Source organism: Meriones unguiculatus, chromosome 1, assembly GCF_030254825.1.
Source record: "Meriones unguiculatus strain TT.TT164.6M chromosome 1, Bangor_MerUng_6.1, whole genome shotgun sequence".
NCBI lineage: Eukaryota > Metazoa > Chordata > Mammalia > Rodentia > Muridae > Meriones > Meriones unguiculatus.
Genome location: NC_083349.1, coordinates 180,703,183 through 180,719,914, shown reverse-complemented (window position 1 = coordinate 180,719,914; position 16,732 = coordinate 180,703,183). Strand labels below are relative to the sequence as shown.

Here is a 16,732-nt window from a genome sequence, read left to right as displayed (position 1 = left end):
AAAACAGTATGAACTTAAACTCAGTGGAGAGAATTCTGCAGGCAGTGAAAACCCACTCCAAAGGGCATCAGTAGAGAAGGAAACTCCCTTTCAATCACATCAGCACATTAAGAACTGAACACTAGCTTTTAAATCAATAACAACTGAACATTCTGAGTCCTTTTTAATGCACGGAGCATGTACCAGACCCCTTATAGGCTGTGTAGCAATTAGTCATAACATGCATGTTCAGCCCCTATGATCTGAGCCCACTAAGTGACTCATATATGTTAACGGCATGCTCAGCTGTAGAACTGTATCCCCAGCTGAAGAAAATATAATGTTTTTAGGCTCTTACCGTATTGCTCTCCATTTTACGGGAAAGAATAGTGAGGGGAGCTCAAAGCCACGTGAACAGTAAAAAGAAAAGTCAGAACTCAAACCTGAGCCCAAGTGCAAACAAACCACAAGCTTTCTGGTGTGCTGTACTCTATCACATCATGTTAGCAGAAGGAGGCCTGGGTCTAGAGCAAAAGGACTGGAAACCAGCGTTGTTTTCATCTGAAATATTCAGGGACTACGGGAAAGGCACTGAAGCAGTGGAATTGCAGGAGGATTATGAACTGGAGAGTGCACTTCGCAAAGAAAAATCTCACATGACTATACATGGAGTGTCCATGTGATCAGAGATGACCATAAACAAGTGGGCCGTGGTTCACCCAGCATGGAGGCCAAACGGTTAGGGCTTAGAGCTATCTGTTCCTGTTCTGGCTGAAGGGGGAAGAAATGGGGTTGACTCATCAGCAATTAAGGAAACACCTGACCACTGTATTGTGATTCTAGTTTCCCTGGCTTCTCCAGCTCTTGACATTGGCTCCTATTAATCCTTCTTTATATCCACTAAACCAGGAAAGGCAGCTATTTTGTGGATTGCACTTTGAGAAGGGTGAAGGTACAGCATCGGAGAATGAAGGTAGAAAAGGAACACAAAGGGAGAATCTTGAGGGAAGGAAAACATCAGACTTCCTCCCTTTCCCTGGAGGACCACAGCTTTGGAATTAAGATAAGAAGAAGTACCCAGAGCGTTGCACACCCCTTTAATCCCAGGGAGGCAGAGGCAGGGGGGTCTCTGTGAGTTCGAGGCCAGCCTAGTCTACAGAGTTAGTTCCAGGGAAGCCAAGGCTACACAAAGAAGCCCTGCCTCAAACACACACACACACACACACACACACACACACACACACACACGCACGCACGCACAAAATGCATTCTCACAAATTGGATTCACAGGAGGCACACTGGTTTAATAATTTCATCCATTACTCTAATGTGTATTGATTGCCTACACTCTACCAAGTACTATGCCAAAGGCTTGTCAGAGACAGACAAGCAGGGAAGACACAATTGTATGGGTGTGACGAGCATCATGAGAGAGAAAGGCAAGGTATGGAGTGTGGGGGGGGGTAGGAGTGCAGCGGCTAGAGACCAAAGCCAGAAGGGGATAATGGAGGCCCTAGACTATGGCCCTCTGCTCTCAGGCAAGCAGCCCTGAAGCCATCCACTGTTCCTCTCTGACATGCTTATTAAAGATTCGTTTTTATTATTTTTTAATTATGAATATGTGTAGAGGGGGTGATATATGCATGTGAGTGCAGGTGCCCAAATAGACCAGAGGAGTTGGTCCCCGTGGAGCTAGTTATAGGCCACTGTAAACCGGAAATCAAGCTCTAGTCCTCTGCAAGAACCATGTATGCTCTCGACCATCTCTCCAGCCCCTGTCCCATACTCTTTTTAATTGGAAAATTTTTTTCACACAATAAATTTAGATCATGTCTTCCCTCTCGGATCCCCCTCCTCCCTCTACACACTTCATGTTCTTTTTGTCTCTCCCTCTCTTAAGAAAACAGACAAAACAACAAAAATAATAAATACAGCACACAAAAACAAACCCCATAAGACCACAAAGATGAAAATCAAAACAAACAAGCAAAAGACTGATGACGAAAATGCTTAAACAAAGAAAAATGAGACCAAAGGTCTACAAAATACCGCTGAGGTTTTTGTGCGTGTTCGCGAGAGCACCTTCATCTGCTGGGCATGGGGCTGCCCTGAGGAGCAGCTACTATAGCCAGTAAAGACTCCGTGGAAGAAAACTGATCTTTCCGGTGGGTACCACCTGAAGCAGCTTCCTGGTTGCAGTGGGAGCCCACGGCCACTCCTCCCTCTGAGTGCTGGAACTTTGAATGGCTTGACCCAGTGCTGCCATGGTCTTTGTGGGTTCATTTGAGTGTCAGTTCTGTTGTGTCTGGAAGGCACCATTTCCTTGGTATCATGCATCCCCTCTGGCTCTTACAGGGATTCTGCCTCCTCTTCTACAGGCTTCCCCGAGCCTTGAGAGGAGAGCTTTGATGACAACATCCCTTTCGGGGCTGCGTGCTCCAAAGTCTCTCACCTTGTCTACTCATGGGTCTCTGTGTTAGTTCTCACACTCATGAAGGGTGTGTGCATATTGTTTTCTTTTTGTTTTGTGAGACAGGCTAGTCTCAAACTTTCTATGTAGCTGAGAATGAACTTGAACTCTTGAATACTTCAACCTCTCAAGTGCTGGGGTCACAGGCTCGGACCATCACAGTTGGCTAAGAATGAGATAGATAGCTTTGTGGTTTTCCGACAGTTTTTCTTTACATATTTTATTTGGAAAAGTTTATATGGATACAGCAAACAAATTTTAGATGCCCTGGGTATGATTAATTTGGATATCATTAGTCTATTAGAAAAGAGAAGTGTGAAAATTGTTCACACAACAAAAGAGTCCAGAACACCCATGGAATGTCAAGTTCCATGAGCTGGCACTTCTAGTTCAGTCTAAAAACGTCACCATCCCAGGGCTGGAGAGTTGGCTCAGTGGTTAAGAGTCCCTGTCATCCTTTCGAAGGACCAAGATTCGATTCCCAGCACCCACACGGAGGCTCACTACTTCCTCAGGCACCAGACATGCATGTGGTGCACAGATATACATCCAGGAAAAGCACTCATCTGAATAAAATAAATCGAAAAAATAAATTGAAAAAAAAAAACAGTCTACATTTCTAAGTAAAGAATGGTCTTTGGCATTGAAAGTTACTTGCAGCCCTCCGTCTCTGGGGAAACCTTCCTTCCAGCAGCTAGTTGGCCCTCCCCCTTTGCCTTAAAGACCAACAACAGCTTCCACCGTTGCCTGTGAGACTTCTTGAGACTTCTCTGGAGTGTAATGCCTCATCTGGGTTATGGTCTTGGCTGTGATCCTTTCTGCTTGGTCAGAGAGGAGAAAAACCTTTCCAATGTCCACCCTGCCACAATTCCAATCTCCTCAGTTCAAACTGTCATTTGCAGACTGTTTGAAAGCAGTAGATTCCTACTGTAAACAAAGCCGGCCTGACATCACCAAGAACAGAATAGTGACAAGGAAAATGACCTTGGTTGTTGTGGGTGAAGAGCGGGGATCCTCTGTGAGGGGGTCTTCTGCCAACCCCTGCCCTGCCCTCATGCTGCCAGAGATGCCCCAGAAGTTCAGGTTTCCACAAAAGGGCAATCTTAAAACCACTAAGCAAGGCTGGGGTATAGCTCAGGGAGACTGTGTCTCACTGAGTGCGGCACACTGAGCATGAGACCCCAGGGTTCAATCCCCAGTACTGTCTAATTAAAGCTACCCATCCACTGACATCACTCCTTCTATTTACAGACAGGAAAGCAAGATGCAAAGAAGTGAGAGAAAGCTGCTCCCTTCCTTAAGCCCCAGAACTCCTGACGTAGATAATACCTATAAAACCTGGATGTGGCATCAATGTGCCTAACTGAAAGGAAGTGGAACGGCTCCAAGGCCCAAGTATCAGTTAGATGTCTATAAATAGGTGCCCTTAGGCACATGGCTCAGCCTCGCCAAGCCTGGGTCACCTCCTCTGCAAGATGGAAAGCTTCCCAGGGGTTGTGAAGAGGGATTAGGCTCAGACTAATAGTTACCACTTATTAAAGATTCCCCTAAGGTGAGTTTTGGCCTACAGGCCGGCAGTGGATCAGCTCCCCGCCCTCTTCCACAGCACTGTTGCCCTCTGGCCCCTCTTTGGGTCAGTGTCCGCCTACCTTTAGGCTCCTCTGGCAGCACGCGCAGCACCACGGACTTTTTATACACGAAGCTCTCACTTTGGAGGCGTATTTCACAAGTGTAGGTTCCCTGGTCAGCCTCTTGCACATTTTGGAGCAGGAGAGAACCGTCATTTTGTAAGACGTCACCCACCAAACGCGAGCGGTTCTGGAAGCGCCCCGTAGGCACGCTAAGGTTGGAGTAATAGTATAGCACGTATTCATTCTGAGAGTAACAAACATTGGAGAAAATCAAGACAGGGACAAGACCTAAGAGTCTGGAGGAAAAGACCATTATGTGGAGACATCAAAGTTATCACCATCATAGTGACCAAGAGGTACTCAGCTAATAATAATATTAATAATGATGATGTAACAGGTAGCTCTCTCTCCTGTACAAGACTCTCTGACTAAGGTTCTGTACAGACAAATGAAACAGGGTACCCACATTTTCATTCCTTACAGCATAAGGGAAAATGCAACACCTTCTCTGAGGATCACTCTGAGGACTGGAACTGTTTGAAACCATTTCCTGTCTCATGGCAGGGCAGGTGAGATACCATTCAAATGTATGGCCTAATTCCTCTAGTATTGTGGGCTGTTTCTTGCAAGCTAGCTGCCACTCCCCTTAACCCTGCCCTCCTCCAGCCAGCAATATCCTAACACAAGAGGAGTCATCAGCAGGAATGGTAACAGGCTGGAAGGCGGAGCCCTGGGGAACTTAGTCTACTTTCACCATAGCTCTGCTTCTTCTATAATGGCAAATAGAAATGTAATTCTGAGTGAAGCAGCATTGCAGGATTGTCAGAGACTATGCTCTCAGCGACGCAAGCAGTCACCGATGTGTAAATATTGCTATTCCATTGCTAACAGCAAACTACTTGGGCCAAGTTTCACAGGTGATCCTGACACCCACACATCTCCATGGACTTTGTGACAGAGGCTGAAAGCAGTTTCCCAGTCAGAGAGCTCATGAAAGTACATGTCCTGCCTGGCTGTTAATCCCAACACTTCAAGCAGATGCAAAGAAGCAAAGTATGGCTCCCCCAGAGTCAAAGAAAGGTCAAAGAATCTATCCCGCCACCCAGAGAGATGCCTGTACCACCTAGCTCAGAGCTCTTCTGTCTAGACTACAGAAACTGCCTCTCACATCCACCTTTCCTGCCATATAGGGCAGGAGACAGTGAAAGCAAACTGAGAGAACTCCCATTGGCCCTGAGCCAGTAAGCACTGGTTGCCTTATGGTCACTTTCTTCCTCACAGCAGGGGAGATGGGTTAATCTGCCCTGCTGATGACACACATACCAGGGGCCAAGCTAAAAGGAGGCCCAGTGATGGTTCCTTCCAAAGCTCTTGCAACGTTCCCTCAAAGACTCAAAAACGGATCCTCCCACACCCATCCCATCTTGATGTCATCAGCCAAGGGCTGCCCCACCCTCACCTCAGCACGTTCCCCTTTTGAGAGCACCCAATCTACTTTGATGACATGTTTCTCTTCTGTGCTCTGGACAACACATCCCAACAAAGCTGAATCACCCACGTGCACTCTCAGCTCAGGAGAGGAAACGGTGAAGGCCGCCAGGCCCTGAGAATAACCTACAGGGGTTAACGGCAAGAAGACAAATTATTTAGACAAGTAACTTCAACAACGAAACTCAGTATCTGTCTCTAGATACTACCCAATACCCCTCCATCCATGATTCAGCATAGTGGAAGTGCTTGGAGGCTCCTCACTCAAACCAGCAAGGAAAAGGAGAGCCATCTTTTCTGCTTATCTACAATGGTTCCAAGTCTGAAGGAATTTACACCCTTCAAAGTGGAAAAAAAGAGCTTGCTGGTTCCCTTGGCCTCAATAGTTCCCTTCCCCTTTTCTAGAATTTCTCCTCCCTGCCTTACTAATAAAAGGAAATCCTAAAGTCCACGTCCACTTACTTAATCTCTTAGCTCTGCATATGGTGGGGGGGGGGGGGTTGTTGTTTTTGGTTGGGTGGTTGGTTGGTTGGTTTGGGTTGGGTTTTCAAGACAGGGTTTCTCTGTGTAGCCTTGACTATCTTGGACTCACTTTGTAGATCATGCTGGCCTCGAACTCACAAAGATCCACCTGCCTCTGCCTCCCTGAGTGCTGGGATTACATGCGTGTGCCACCTTGCTCTGCTGCGCGTGGTGTTCTTGGGGTTAAACAGGAAGTGGTTTTTGTTCGATCATATCTGAATAATCTGCTCACTAGAGGCTTTCTTGTCTTCCTTTTTTTCCTTTATTTAGTCAGTTTACTAAAGCTTATCTCTGCATTTGCTGGCTGAGTCTTTCTACAGTTAAGTGGGCCAGAGTGGAGCACAACTTTCTCTTTGAATTTCCTTCGCAGTTGCTCTCTCCCAGCCCTGTCCTCCCAGCCTTGTCAGCAGCCCCAGCTTGTAAGAGGCATTTCCAGGCATGGCTTCCCTTGTCCCCATCATCTGCTTGTTGCTCACAGAATTTCAAGAGGTCACTAAGAGAGAAAACCACAGCAAGGGCATTTCTGTTTTCACAAGGTATCTTTTGGCAAAAAGAACAAAACAGAGAGACAAATTTAGATGCTGTCCAGGTGGTGTCAAAGAGCCAAATGAACACATATGGGAATGAACAGGAAAGGTGCCAGCCTTTTCATCCAAGCTCTCTCCCCTGAGAGAAGAGAGAGAATTTCCTGTGCAGCAGCAGGCTCCCACAGTAGGGAGGATGGAAAAGAACATAGGAACTCTCAGCCCTTTGGATGGAGGTATTTTTTAAATCAAACTAGCTCCAGCAACTATTTGGAATTTTCCTGTGGGGAAGAATTGAATGTGTGAGTGTGTGTGTGTGTGTGTGTGTGTGTGTGTGTGTATGTGTGTGTGTGTGTGTGTGTGTATGTGTTCTATGTGACCTGGAATTGAGCAAAAGCAGCCCTTTTGTTTGTTTTGCCGAGTCAAGATTCACTGTCTACAGTTCTAAATAAATAAAATGATGGGCCAGTGAGATGTCACCAAGCCTGATTTCCTCTGTTCAATCTGTAGACCCACATGGTGCAAGAACCAAATCCCGCAAGTCATACTCTGACCTCCATACTCTTACCTCCACATAAATAAGTAAAATAATAAGCAATAATAAAGAGTTGGGCATGGGAATGCATGTCTGTGATCCCAACACTGAGGCAGAGAAAAGAAAACACTGAGTTCAAGGCCAACCTGGGCTGGGTAGTATCAGGTCCCAAAGAAACCCCGGACAAATGGCTAACTGTAGTGCTCATTTAACATGCCTAAGCTCATGCTCCCCACACCCCACTGCACCCTTTTCTCTCAGCATGGCGAGTATCTTCTACAGAGTCCTGGCTACTCTCAGCCCTTCTCACACAGCCCCCTATCCTAAACCTCTCCAGTCCCTGAGCTTCCCTTCTCTTTTCCCAGCTTCGGATTCAGACATATCCCTACACACTTTCTTTGGCCTCCGTTTGTTCTCTTGGCCTCTTGGTTCTTCTCTCTCTTGGTTCCTCTCTTAGTCCTCTGTAGTTCCTGACCCTTGCCCCTCTCTTTTCTCTTCTTCTCTCCCTTTCCCACCTCGCTCTCCTCTCATGACCTGGTCTGTTCTGCTGGCCATGTTCGGTCTGGACCCTCCCAGATGCCTCTGGCTGCACTCTTCCTCATATCTACAATAAAAACCTTCTCCTCAACCAAACCTAGGAGCAGCCATGTCCTCATTTTCATTCACAAAGAAAGACCCTGGTTACAAATTAACTTAGTAAATAAGAGGGCAAAGGACCACATTAATTTCTTCTTCCTACAAATCTATTTCCATGGAATAAGAAACAAGATACAGGCCAAAAAAGAGAAAGAGAAAAGAAAGAGGTGGCGCTGGGCAGCGGGAGCTTCCTGAGCACCCAGGCAAAGTTTGAATGAAAGATTCCCACCCAGTCTACTAAGCCAAAGCCGGCTTCCCAGGAGGAAGTAAAACTCAGGGGAAGTTTAAAGAATCCGGAAGGCTTGAGCAAGCTTTTTCTTTTTTTTTTTTTTTTTGGGGGGGAGGGCAGGGGGGGTGGGGAGCAAGTGGGAGGAACAGAGAGTTCCAGGCAAAGAATGCAACTACAAATTGAGAAAGGACTCCCTGTGTTTAGAAACCACAAAAAATATCCACCTGGCTAAGACATAAGAACAAATAGAAGAGCTCTTCCACTTCTCCTTGGTAATTCCCCTTCCAGGCCTGAGCCCAGCTGTAATTGACAGACACCAGTGTAAAGTGTAGGAATGCCATAGAGAAACTTCCTTTGATTCACACAAGCATATAGAATATCCAGGAGGGACCCAAGATAGACAGTCTGTGCCCAATAGAAACAGAAGAAGACAAGAAGAGTCGAACACCTGCTTTTAAAAGAGTGGTTTTACCAGCACCAAGAAACTCCAGCTCAGGGTGTCCACATCCCACAAATCAAAGGGACTCAAACATACATAAAATTAACTCTTAAAAATGTATGAGACGAGGGCCAGCAAGTTGGCTCCAAGGGTAAAGGCACTTGCCACTCTGAAGACCCGAGTTCAATTCCAGGAAACTACATGGTAAAAGGAAAGGACCAGCTCCTGCAATGTGTCTCTGCCATCCACATGCCCTTCCTCACAACACTAATCGAACAAACAAACAAATAAATAAATGTTTTTTTTTTTAAATGCAGGCATGAGACAAAGGAGAATTTACATATTGCCCTTAGTCTCTTGCTTGTACTTACCCAGGTACAGTGGAATCACAATCAGTTTCAAGAGGAAAAGCATGCTGCTTTCAAGTCTTCAATCTTAAGATTAAAAGAAAAATCGGAAAATTATATCCAGAGAACATTACTAACTGAACAAACCGACAGTGATCGCCAGTGATCGCCAGGTTCTGTCTGAGGCACTGGCTGTGCCATGGGAGACGAAGCTCCAAGTTACATATGAGGAAGAGTGGGAAAGAGAAAAGCAAGCATCTGTACGAGCAAGACAACATCAGATGCTGAGAAGGGCTACGACAAGACAAAACTTAGGGATGTTTGGAGAGACACTGGAGGTCTTCACGTTGGCCGGAAGGGAAGGTCAGATGAAGTCGTGTCTCCAAACAAAAAGGGCAAATGAGTCCCCATAGAAGCCCTCAAGACAACCACCCTAGATATTCCTGGACACTTCACACACACCATGCTACAGGACCCCGGAGCCTCAACATTTTACCTGTCCCGCCAGCTGAACTGGAATTGCTGCCTTGATGCCACGCAAGGACTGTTCAGTCCAGGCAAGAAAAGAAATATACAAAGAATGGATGTGACTGATTGATCAATGACTCTGCTAACAGAGTCATGGCTTCAGCTCACAAAAGGGGAAATTTTAAGCCTTAAAAGTATTACTTATCAAATTTAAAGTACAAAGACACCACATAAAAGACTTACTTTTTTTCAACCTTTAAAGGGCAGGATAGTGTGGGTAGAATTAAGAATTGAGCTGCATGCAAAACCATTTCTAATGTCTCTGTTTTGTCTGTGCTATTAATTTCATAATATCCACCAGCTTTTGGAAATGACTCACTATTCTATATGAAGTTCTCCTAAATGTTTTTAGCCAAACTGAAGAGCCCTAACACTAAGAAACTACAACTCAGTCCATCTTGGGAGTCAGACCTATTACCATAACCATCTCATGTGTGAACCCCCAACTCCTTCCCACTCGGCCATGAGAAGTATTCTACTCAGAACTGCTCAGAAAGGCCCCTTCCTGCTTTAATTACAGGGGTACCGGGCAGCTCTTCTGGGACTTCTGGCACTAGCCATTTCCTCAGTTGCCCAGGGTTGGAGCAATGGCTCCTCGAGGGCATGTACGTTCTTGCAGAGAATGACTTTGCTTCTCAACCCATATCTTCTGGCTCATGGGACTCCAGCTCCAGGGACATCTAATGCCTCCCATCTCCAGTATGCATGTACAAATACTCCCACACAAACATATACACAGAATTCTAAAAAATAAAATAAATACACATTTTTAAATTTCCAAAAAGATGCCTTACCTGTATTCCAATCAACAAAATCCACTTGGAAAATGGAAACTGTGCGAGGGGACTCCTTCTCAGTGTTCCTGGACTCACTATACCTTAGCTTCCTCACCTACAACACAGGATAACAAGGTAAGGATCAGATATGATCATCTAGATAACAGTGCTTTGAAAAAGAGGAAGAATCGCTAGACAGGATCCCATTTTCTAGAACCCAAGAACCCAGAGACCAGCCCATGACTTTAGAGACTCCAGGCTCTGAGCGTCTACCTTTATTGGAACGGTAAACTATCAGAATGAACTAGAAGCTGTGCTACCACCCTAAATAAAGAGAGCACAACTGAACTGCTCCAGCTATGTCAGGAGTCAAACAGAAGCCCCTCCACTAAAAACACGTATCTACTCTCTGCTGACCACCTTCCCTGACATATACACAGTTAGTGGCCATCATGTAGCATGCCTTAACTCTAGCGCATCACATGCAGGCATCCAAGAACGCTGTCGCCTTCCTGGGGATTTACAGAGCCCCCTACTCTGCTCAGCAAACAGCTCCCAGCTCTCATAGGATTCCCTCAAGAGCACACCACTTGCCTGTCTGTCAACAACGCCTATACATTGTCAGGGAAAGGACCACGTGTGTCTTGTTTGTATTTGTGCTCCATGACTGTGCTGCTGGATCTATATTGCTGGGAGCATGCCAGGTAAATGTTTGTCACCGACAATGTGACCATTACCTAGAAGTCAGCTTCAGGGCATCCTGCGACCCCTTGACACTATTTACAAGGAAACTAGCAACTTGAAAAGGACTGACTTACTCACTCAGGGCCGTACCTAGCCTCCTTCAAACCAATTTTAAGAAGTATAGAGTGTGGAGGATCAACAATACCCATTTTCAGTCTTAAATGCTCAAGGGCACTGATAGATCTCTGTGTGAACTGGGGGGGGGGGGGGAAGCAATGATTTTTAGAAGAAAGAGCACTGAATGTGAATTTTTTTAACAAGTTATTTTCCAGGCTCAACCACCTGGAACTGAACATTAACGTTATAGGCTCAGACTATTTTTCCCCTAGTTGATAGGCAACTACACAAGAACTGAACAATATGCAATACTGAAAATCGTCTCACTCTCTGGCGAGACTTGAACTGCTGCCTTGGTGACTGATCCAGAACAGGGACAAAACAAACAGTGAGGTAGGAGTACAGCTATGATGAGCTCAAGGACAGCCCGTCACGACTCTGCCTAGAGCCAGCGGCAATAATACTGATATGCAATAAACACAAAAAGTTGTAGTGCCAGGGACTGTCTGAGCAGTTTACACACTAACTCACTCAATCTTCACCACAACCATGAGACTTTTTGCAGATGGGGAAACCAAGGTTTGCCTAAGAACACACAGCAGATTGGCACACTCCGAATTTACTCCCAGGGATTCTAGATTTCTGGATCTTTCAAACCCAGCCTGTATCATCACATTGCTACATTTCTCGACATCTGTTGATGTTGCTGATGTCTTAGCGTAGACTCCCTGGGATTTATTTGGAGAAATAAGATTAATCTGCTCTGCCTGAGCAAATGTCCTTCCAAACCCCACTGCGCATACCTTCATGTCCTTAAACCTGTTGGTTCATCTTTCAGATGTCAAGTTAAATGTCATTTCAGGGAAACCTCTCCTTGGCTATCCATCCCAGGACAGGCTGCCTAGTCACATACCTTCATGGTGCTATTTATCTCTCTTTCAGGACATCTGTCATAACTTGTAGTCATCTATTTGTTGGGGTGACTATTTGCTCTTCCTCCCACTCCCCAAGATGTTAAGCTACAAGAGGCTGAGAAGGTGTCTGTGTATCACAACAGCTCTAGAGCCAGCATGGTGGGTTGGGGACGGGGACGGGACAGGAAATCCTCAGTTTACAGCTTCTCAAACAAGCTCATGACACCTTGGAAATTTACCAAGACTCCTCTAGTCAAGTTTCAATTTCCTGAGTAGGTGGCAAATATTCAGAAATTCTTTTTTTATATACATATATACACATCACACACACACACACACGCACGCACACACACACACACAATCATACATCATTAGTGAGGGGGAGTACATCATCAGGAAATTCCATTTTGTGACCATCCTAGAGTTCACTTACATGAACTAAGATGGCTACGATGCTACTAAGGCTGTATAATCTTATAGGACCACTGTCTGTGCATTGTGCACTACAGTGTTATTTAGGACATGACTATATACACATACATATACATACACACACACATATATTTTGAAACATACATGATTGTCAAAATTCTGAAGTCTAAACGCACATAAATGGAATCCTGGTTTTTAAAATTCCAACTACTGCTTTCAGAAGCACAACCTTGCCAATAGGCTTGTTAAGCTGCCATCCGCACCCTGCTCCCTTTCCCTTTCCGGACACTGAACCAGAGAAGCGTCAGGTAGTACCACACAGCCAGTTACTCCACGTGCTGGCCGAGCTTTCTGACCTAAGCTCACAGCTCCTTCACAGTAACTCCGGCAAAGATCTCCTGTCAGTCCTAGAGTGTGTGTAGCCACCGGGAACACTTTCCTATTATTAATAATGAATGGGGAGTGTTCCTTCTCAGTACAACTATGGGTAGGGAGGGAGATTCAAAGAAGAGACGTGTAGCAATGAGAATACCACACAGAATGTACAAATGGCCCTCAGACCTGACAATATTGTAAGACACTGGAAGACCAGGGTGATGTCTCCTAACCTCTCTGCCCCTGGTAGTCACAAAGGCTACAGAAACAGATGGCTGTGGGGCATTCTCACTCATGCCTCACTCCACTGTGACAGTAAGTCCCTCCAACTCCCCTGCCCGTTCCTGTGTACCTTTGGACTCTCAGAAAATTTTAAGTATATAAGTCCTGCTGACCATTCTGAGATACAAACCTCTTAAAATATGTCCCTGATTTTCCTTCTGAGACCGTGTAATACAGGTGGGGGGGGCGGGTATTGGTTGCTTTGTGGCTCTTGAAGCACAACCTGGGTTACACGCTATCCAGGTGGGACCTTGGGAACCGTTAACCATTTCCCGCTCCTTCCACACCAGCATGTCATAACCCAGCCTGCATCTGCCTTTCTGGAGGTGTGGGCTATGCCAGGGTGTGATGGGTAAAGAAAATCATCTCACTCTCTGGGGAGACTTGAACTGCTGCCTTGGTGACTGATCCAGAACAGGGACAAAACAAACAGTGAGGTAGGAGTACAGCTATGATGAGCTCAAGGACAGCCCGTCACGACTCTGCCTAGAGCCAGCGGCAACAGGAAAGCCGGAGACTGTAAACAACCTCGTTCTGGCTTAGCACGGCAAAACTTGTTTCTCCTTTCTCTGAAAAGACTGGCACAAAGTGCACTACACAATCCAGGGCTGCACCTACTTGCTTAGCTCACGGCAGCCCCCCAGCAGACTGGGAATTCAGTGTATCGCCTGCCTCCTCATCCGACAGGAGTGCCAATTCAACCCGCCTTCCTTTGAAGGAAACCAGGCTTCTCCTCAGAACAGCTCACACCGTGGCTCACAGCACACAGAGTCACTGCTTACCCAAGATGACAGTGCCCAGGAAAAGCAATGTACCGCAATCTCGTGCCAGCACCAGGATCTTCTGCCACCGCATCACCCACAACAGCCGAGAGACTTCTGCCGGCACAGTAGGTCAGACTCAAAGCAAAACAGATGTGTGCATGCTTTCTGAGGTGGCTGCGGAAACACAAACAGGAACCTTCTAATCAAAGTTCCCCTTTCAGTCATCCAGCTAACGACCCAATCTGCACTTACATAATTTCATTATTCTTAATTTAAGTTGGGTCAGTTTCACCAACTTTACTCAATGTGCTGTGATGGCCATATTCACCCACCTCACCCTGTCTTATTCCCGTCTCACCACTGCTGATCCCCTTCCTCTCCCCAACTAGTCCTACTCTTGTGTGCGTGGGGGGGGGGGGTGCGTAGTGTGTGTGGTGTGTGCCTGTGTGCATGGATGTGATTACGTACAATGGCCATGTCCTATCCAGATGCATGGCATTCCTAATCATCTGGCTTTTACTTTCGGCCGTCTCTTCTGTGATGTCCTGGAGCTGTGGAGGGGCTGACACAGAGGTCCCACTTGTGACATTTACATTCTTTGTTCTAAATGGAAAGACTTGCAACTTACAGAAGCCTCACTTTCCAGGTCCCTGTAGGTGTCACCTACCCTTCTGGAAAGCAAAATCTCAAACGGGTCAGGTGTAGCAGTGTATAGCCAGAAGGCTCAGGCAGGAGGAGCCAGCCTGGGCTACACAGTGAGCCCCTATCTAAATGAAACAAAACAACGCAAAAAATCTTGACTGGCATGAAGCATCTGCTGAGAAATCAGCTTTATGTAAATAAAGCACAATTAATTTAAGATGAGTAAAAAACATTTGGCTGTGTTTCTGATACAGCAGTTTCACTTAATTTTTTATTTTTTTTTCTTTAACCACACAGCTGCAGCCCGGACAATCAGTTACCTTCAGCTGCTTCCAAAGATTCGGGACTCCTGCCCACCATGTAGGTTTCCTCCGACGGTGAGGACTGCCTTCAAACAGGGAGCAAGCTGTTCTTCCACCAAGCCCTTTGAGTAGCGTGGCCATCCTCAGGGCTTCCAGGCTGCTTGATGCCTCTCCATTTTAATCACCACTTCAAAGTCAGTATTCTCATAAATACACGTTCACCCTTAGCTCTATTGGACTGACCCAAGCCTGGGTATTATGAAATTTTATCCTGTCCTGAAAATTGTCCAGTGTTTCTCACCTCAAGACTACACTGCATGGGGCTCGTATAAACATTCCCTCTACGGTCTATTTTATGCCACCAGCAGTTTGCCACTTGGCTCACAAAATTTCTAGAAACACTCCTGCTATATGAGCTGGCTCCAGCACACCACTAGAACTATGCAGGGTCTTGCTGACATACAGCTCAGACAAAAAACAAAAAACAAAACAACAACAACAAAAAAAACACCACAAACCCCTCTCTTTCACAAGAGACTTCTCATCTTAATATAGAGATAGACACGAAAAGGTCAGCCAGAAGGTGCAAAGAAGTTTATTGACTACAGTGGAGTAAAGATTCCATGAGTCACAATGTCTGTGCACGTAGTCTTACAGCTCATACCTTCCTGGAAACAAAACACTTAATTTAATTTTAAAAGTCAGTGAGATACAGAAGCGAAGAATCTAACACCGGTGTGGACTCTTCTGGCAGGAAAGTTTTGAGTTGTGCAATTAAATAAGAGTCTCGGTCCAGTCCATGGATCTTCTAGAGTCCCACTTCAGAATGAGAGCTCAGTGACAACAGAACATTCTGGCTCAGGGTTTGGCCTCCAGGTTTTCTGTTGCTGCAAAGCACAATTTCGCAACAACACATGCAAACATAATTGCGTGTGTGTGTGTGTGTGTGTGTGTGTGCACTCATATGTGTTCATGTACGAGTTGTGCATGCACACACACACACACACACACACACACACACGGGGTACACAGGCAACTTTCCCTTCTAAAGTCTTAGTGCTGACTCAGGAGCTGCGACAGCTAAGATGTCCTCAAGTGGCCAAAACAGGTCACAGGGAAAACAAAGTACTTTATAAATTCACATTTTTGTAATAGCTTTAAGAGCCCACTGCATAAAACTCAGAGGGTGGTGTAACCACAGTGAAAGACTTAAATCTGCTTTCCAGACAACACTATAATGTCATGTGGTTTGAGCCCACAGAGCAGCAAAAAGGGGGATGGGGAGTATGAGAATGGCACCTTAGAAAATATTAAAACAGTAAGTCAAACAAACAAAAGCCCTGTATCTTACGTCCACTCTTAAAGAAGGAGGGTTCCAGAGACTGCCTTGTTTTCCTTAGGATCAGAAAGCTACAGCGCACACCTCAGCATAAGGGTGAAGAAGAAAACGGGGGCGGGGGGCAGCCCAAGCCTAGGATGTAACCACAAACCCATGGAGCAAATAAAATTACTAAATTATTCCCTTACAATGAAGGACTTCACTGCTCTGTCAGGCAGAAGAGAAAGGACCATTTCAAAGCAGGCTACACAACAGTGTGTGTGTGTGTGTGTGTGTGTTTTCTTCAGGAGTCAGTCACCTAAATCATCAGTGTCTGAGCTAGACTAAACTTCACAACACACTCACAAGATGGAGGGAGGACCCTGACTAAAATGCTCAATCCCCATCCTGAAAGGCAAAGAGGATGGACATCAGAAGAAAAAGAAAACAGGAAACAAGTTAGGAACCTGCCACAGAGGGCCTCTGAAAGGCTCTGCCCTGCAGACTATCAAAGCAGACGCTGAGACTTATGGACAACTGTTGGACAGAGTACATGGAATCTTATGAAAGAAGTGGAAAACAGTAGGATCTGGAGAGGACAGGAACTCCACAAGGAGAGAAACAGAACCAGAAAATTTGAACACAGGGGTCTTCCCAGAGACTCATACTCCAACCAAGTACCGTGCATGGAGATAACCTAGAACCCCTGCACAGATGTAGCCCATGGCAGTTCAGTGTCCAAGTAGGTTCCATAGTAATGGTAAGAGGGACTGCCTCTGACATGAACTGATTGGCCTG

General features: G+C 45.8%; 1 protein-coding gene across 1 annotated transcript in view; it reads right to left on the bottom strand.

Annotated features, from left to right (window-relative positions):
• Positions 1-13,836, bottom strand: part of Jaml (junction adhesion molecule like) — a 29,748-nt gene extending 15,912 nt beyond the window's left edge. The window contains exons 1-5 of the mRNA XM_021637905.2: positions 13,691-13,836; positions 10,123-10,219; positions 8,825-8,887; positions 5,540-5,694; positions 4,099-4,324 (exon numbers count right to left, since the gene is read on the bottom strand). Of these exons, the coding sequence (XP_021493580.1) occupies positions 4,099-4,324; positions 5,540-5,694; positions 8,825-8,867 (424 nt within the window). The 5' untranslated portion in view covers positions 8,868-8,887; positions 10,123-10,219; positions 13,691-13,836. The remainder of the gene's footprint in view (positions 1-4,098; positions 4,325-5,539; positions 5,695-8,824; positions 8,888-10,122; positions 10,220-13,690) is intronic.
• Between the last annotated feature and the right edge of the window lie 2,896 nt (positions 13,837-16,732).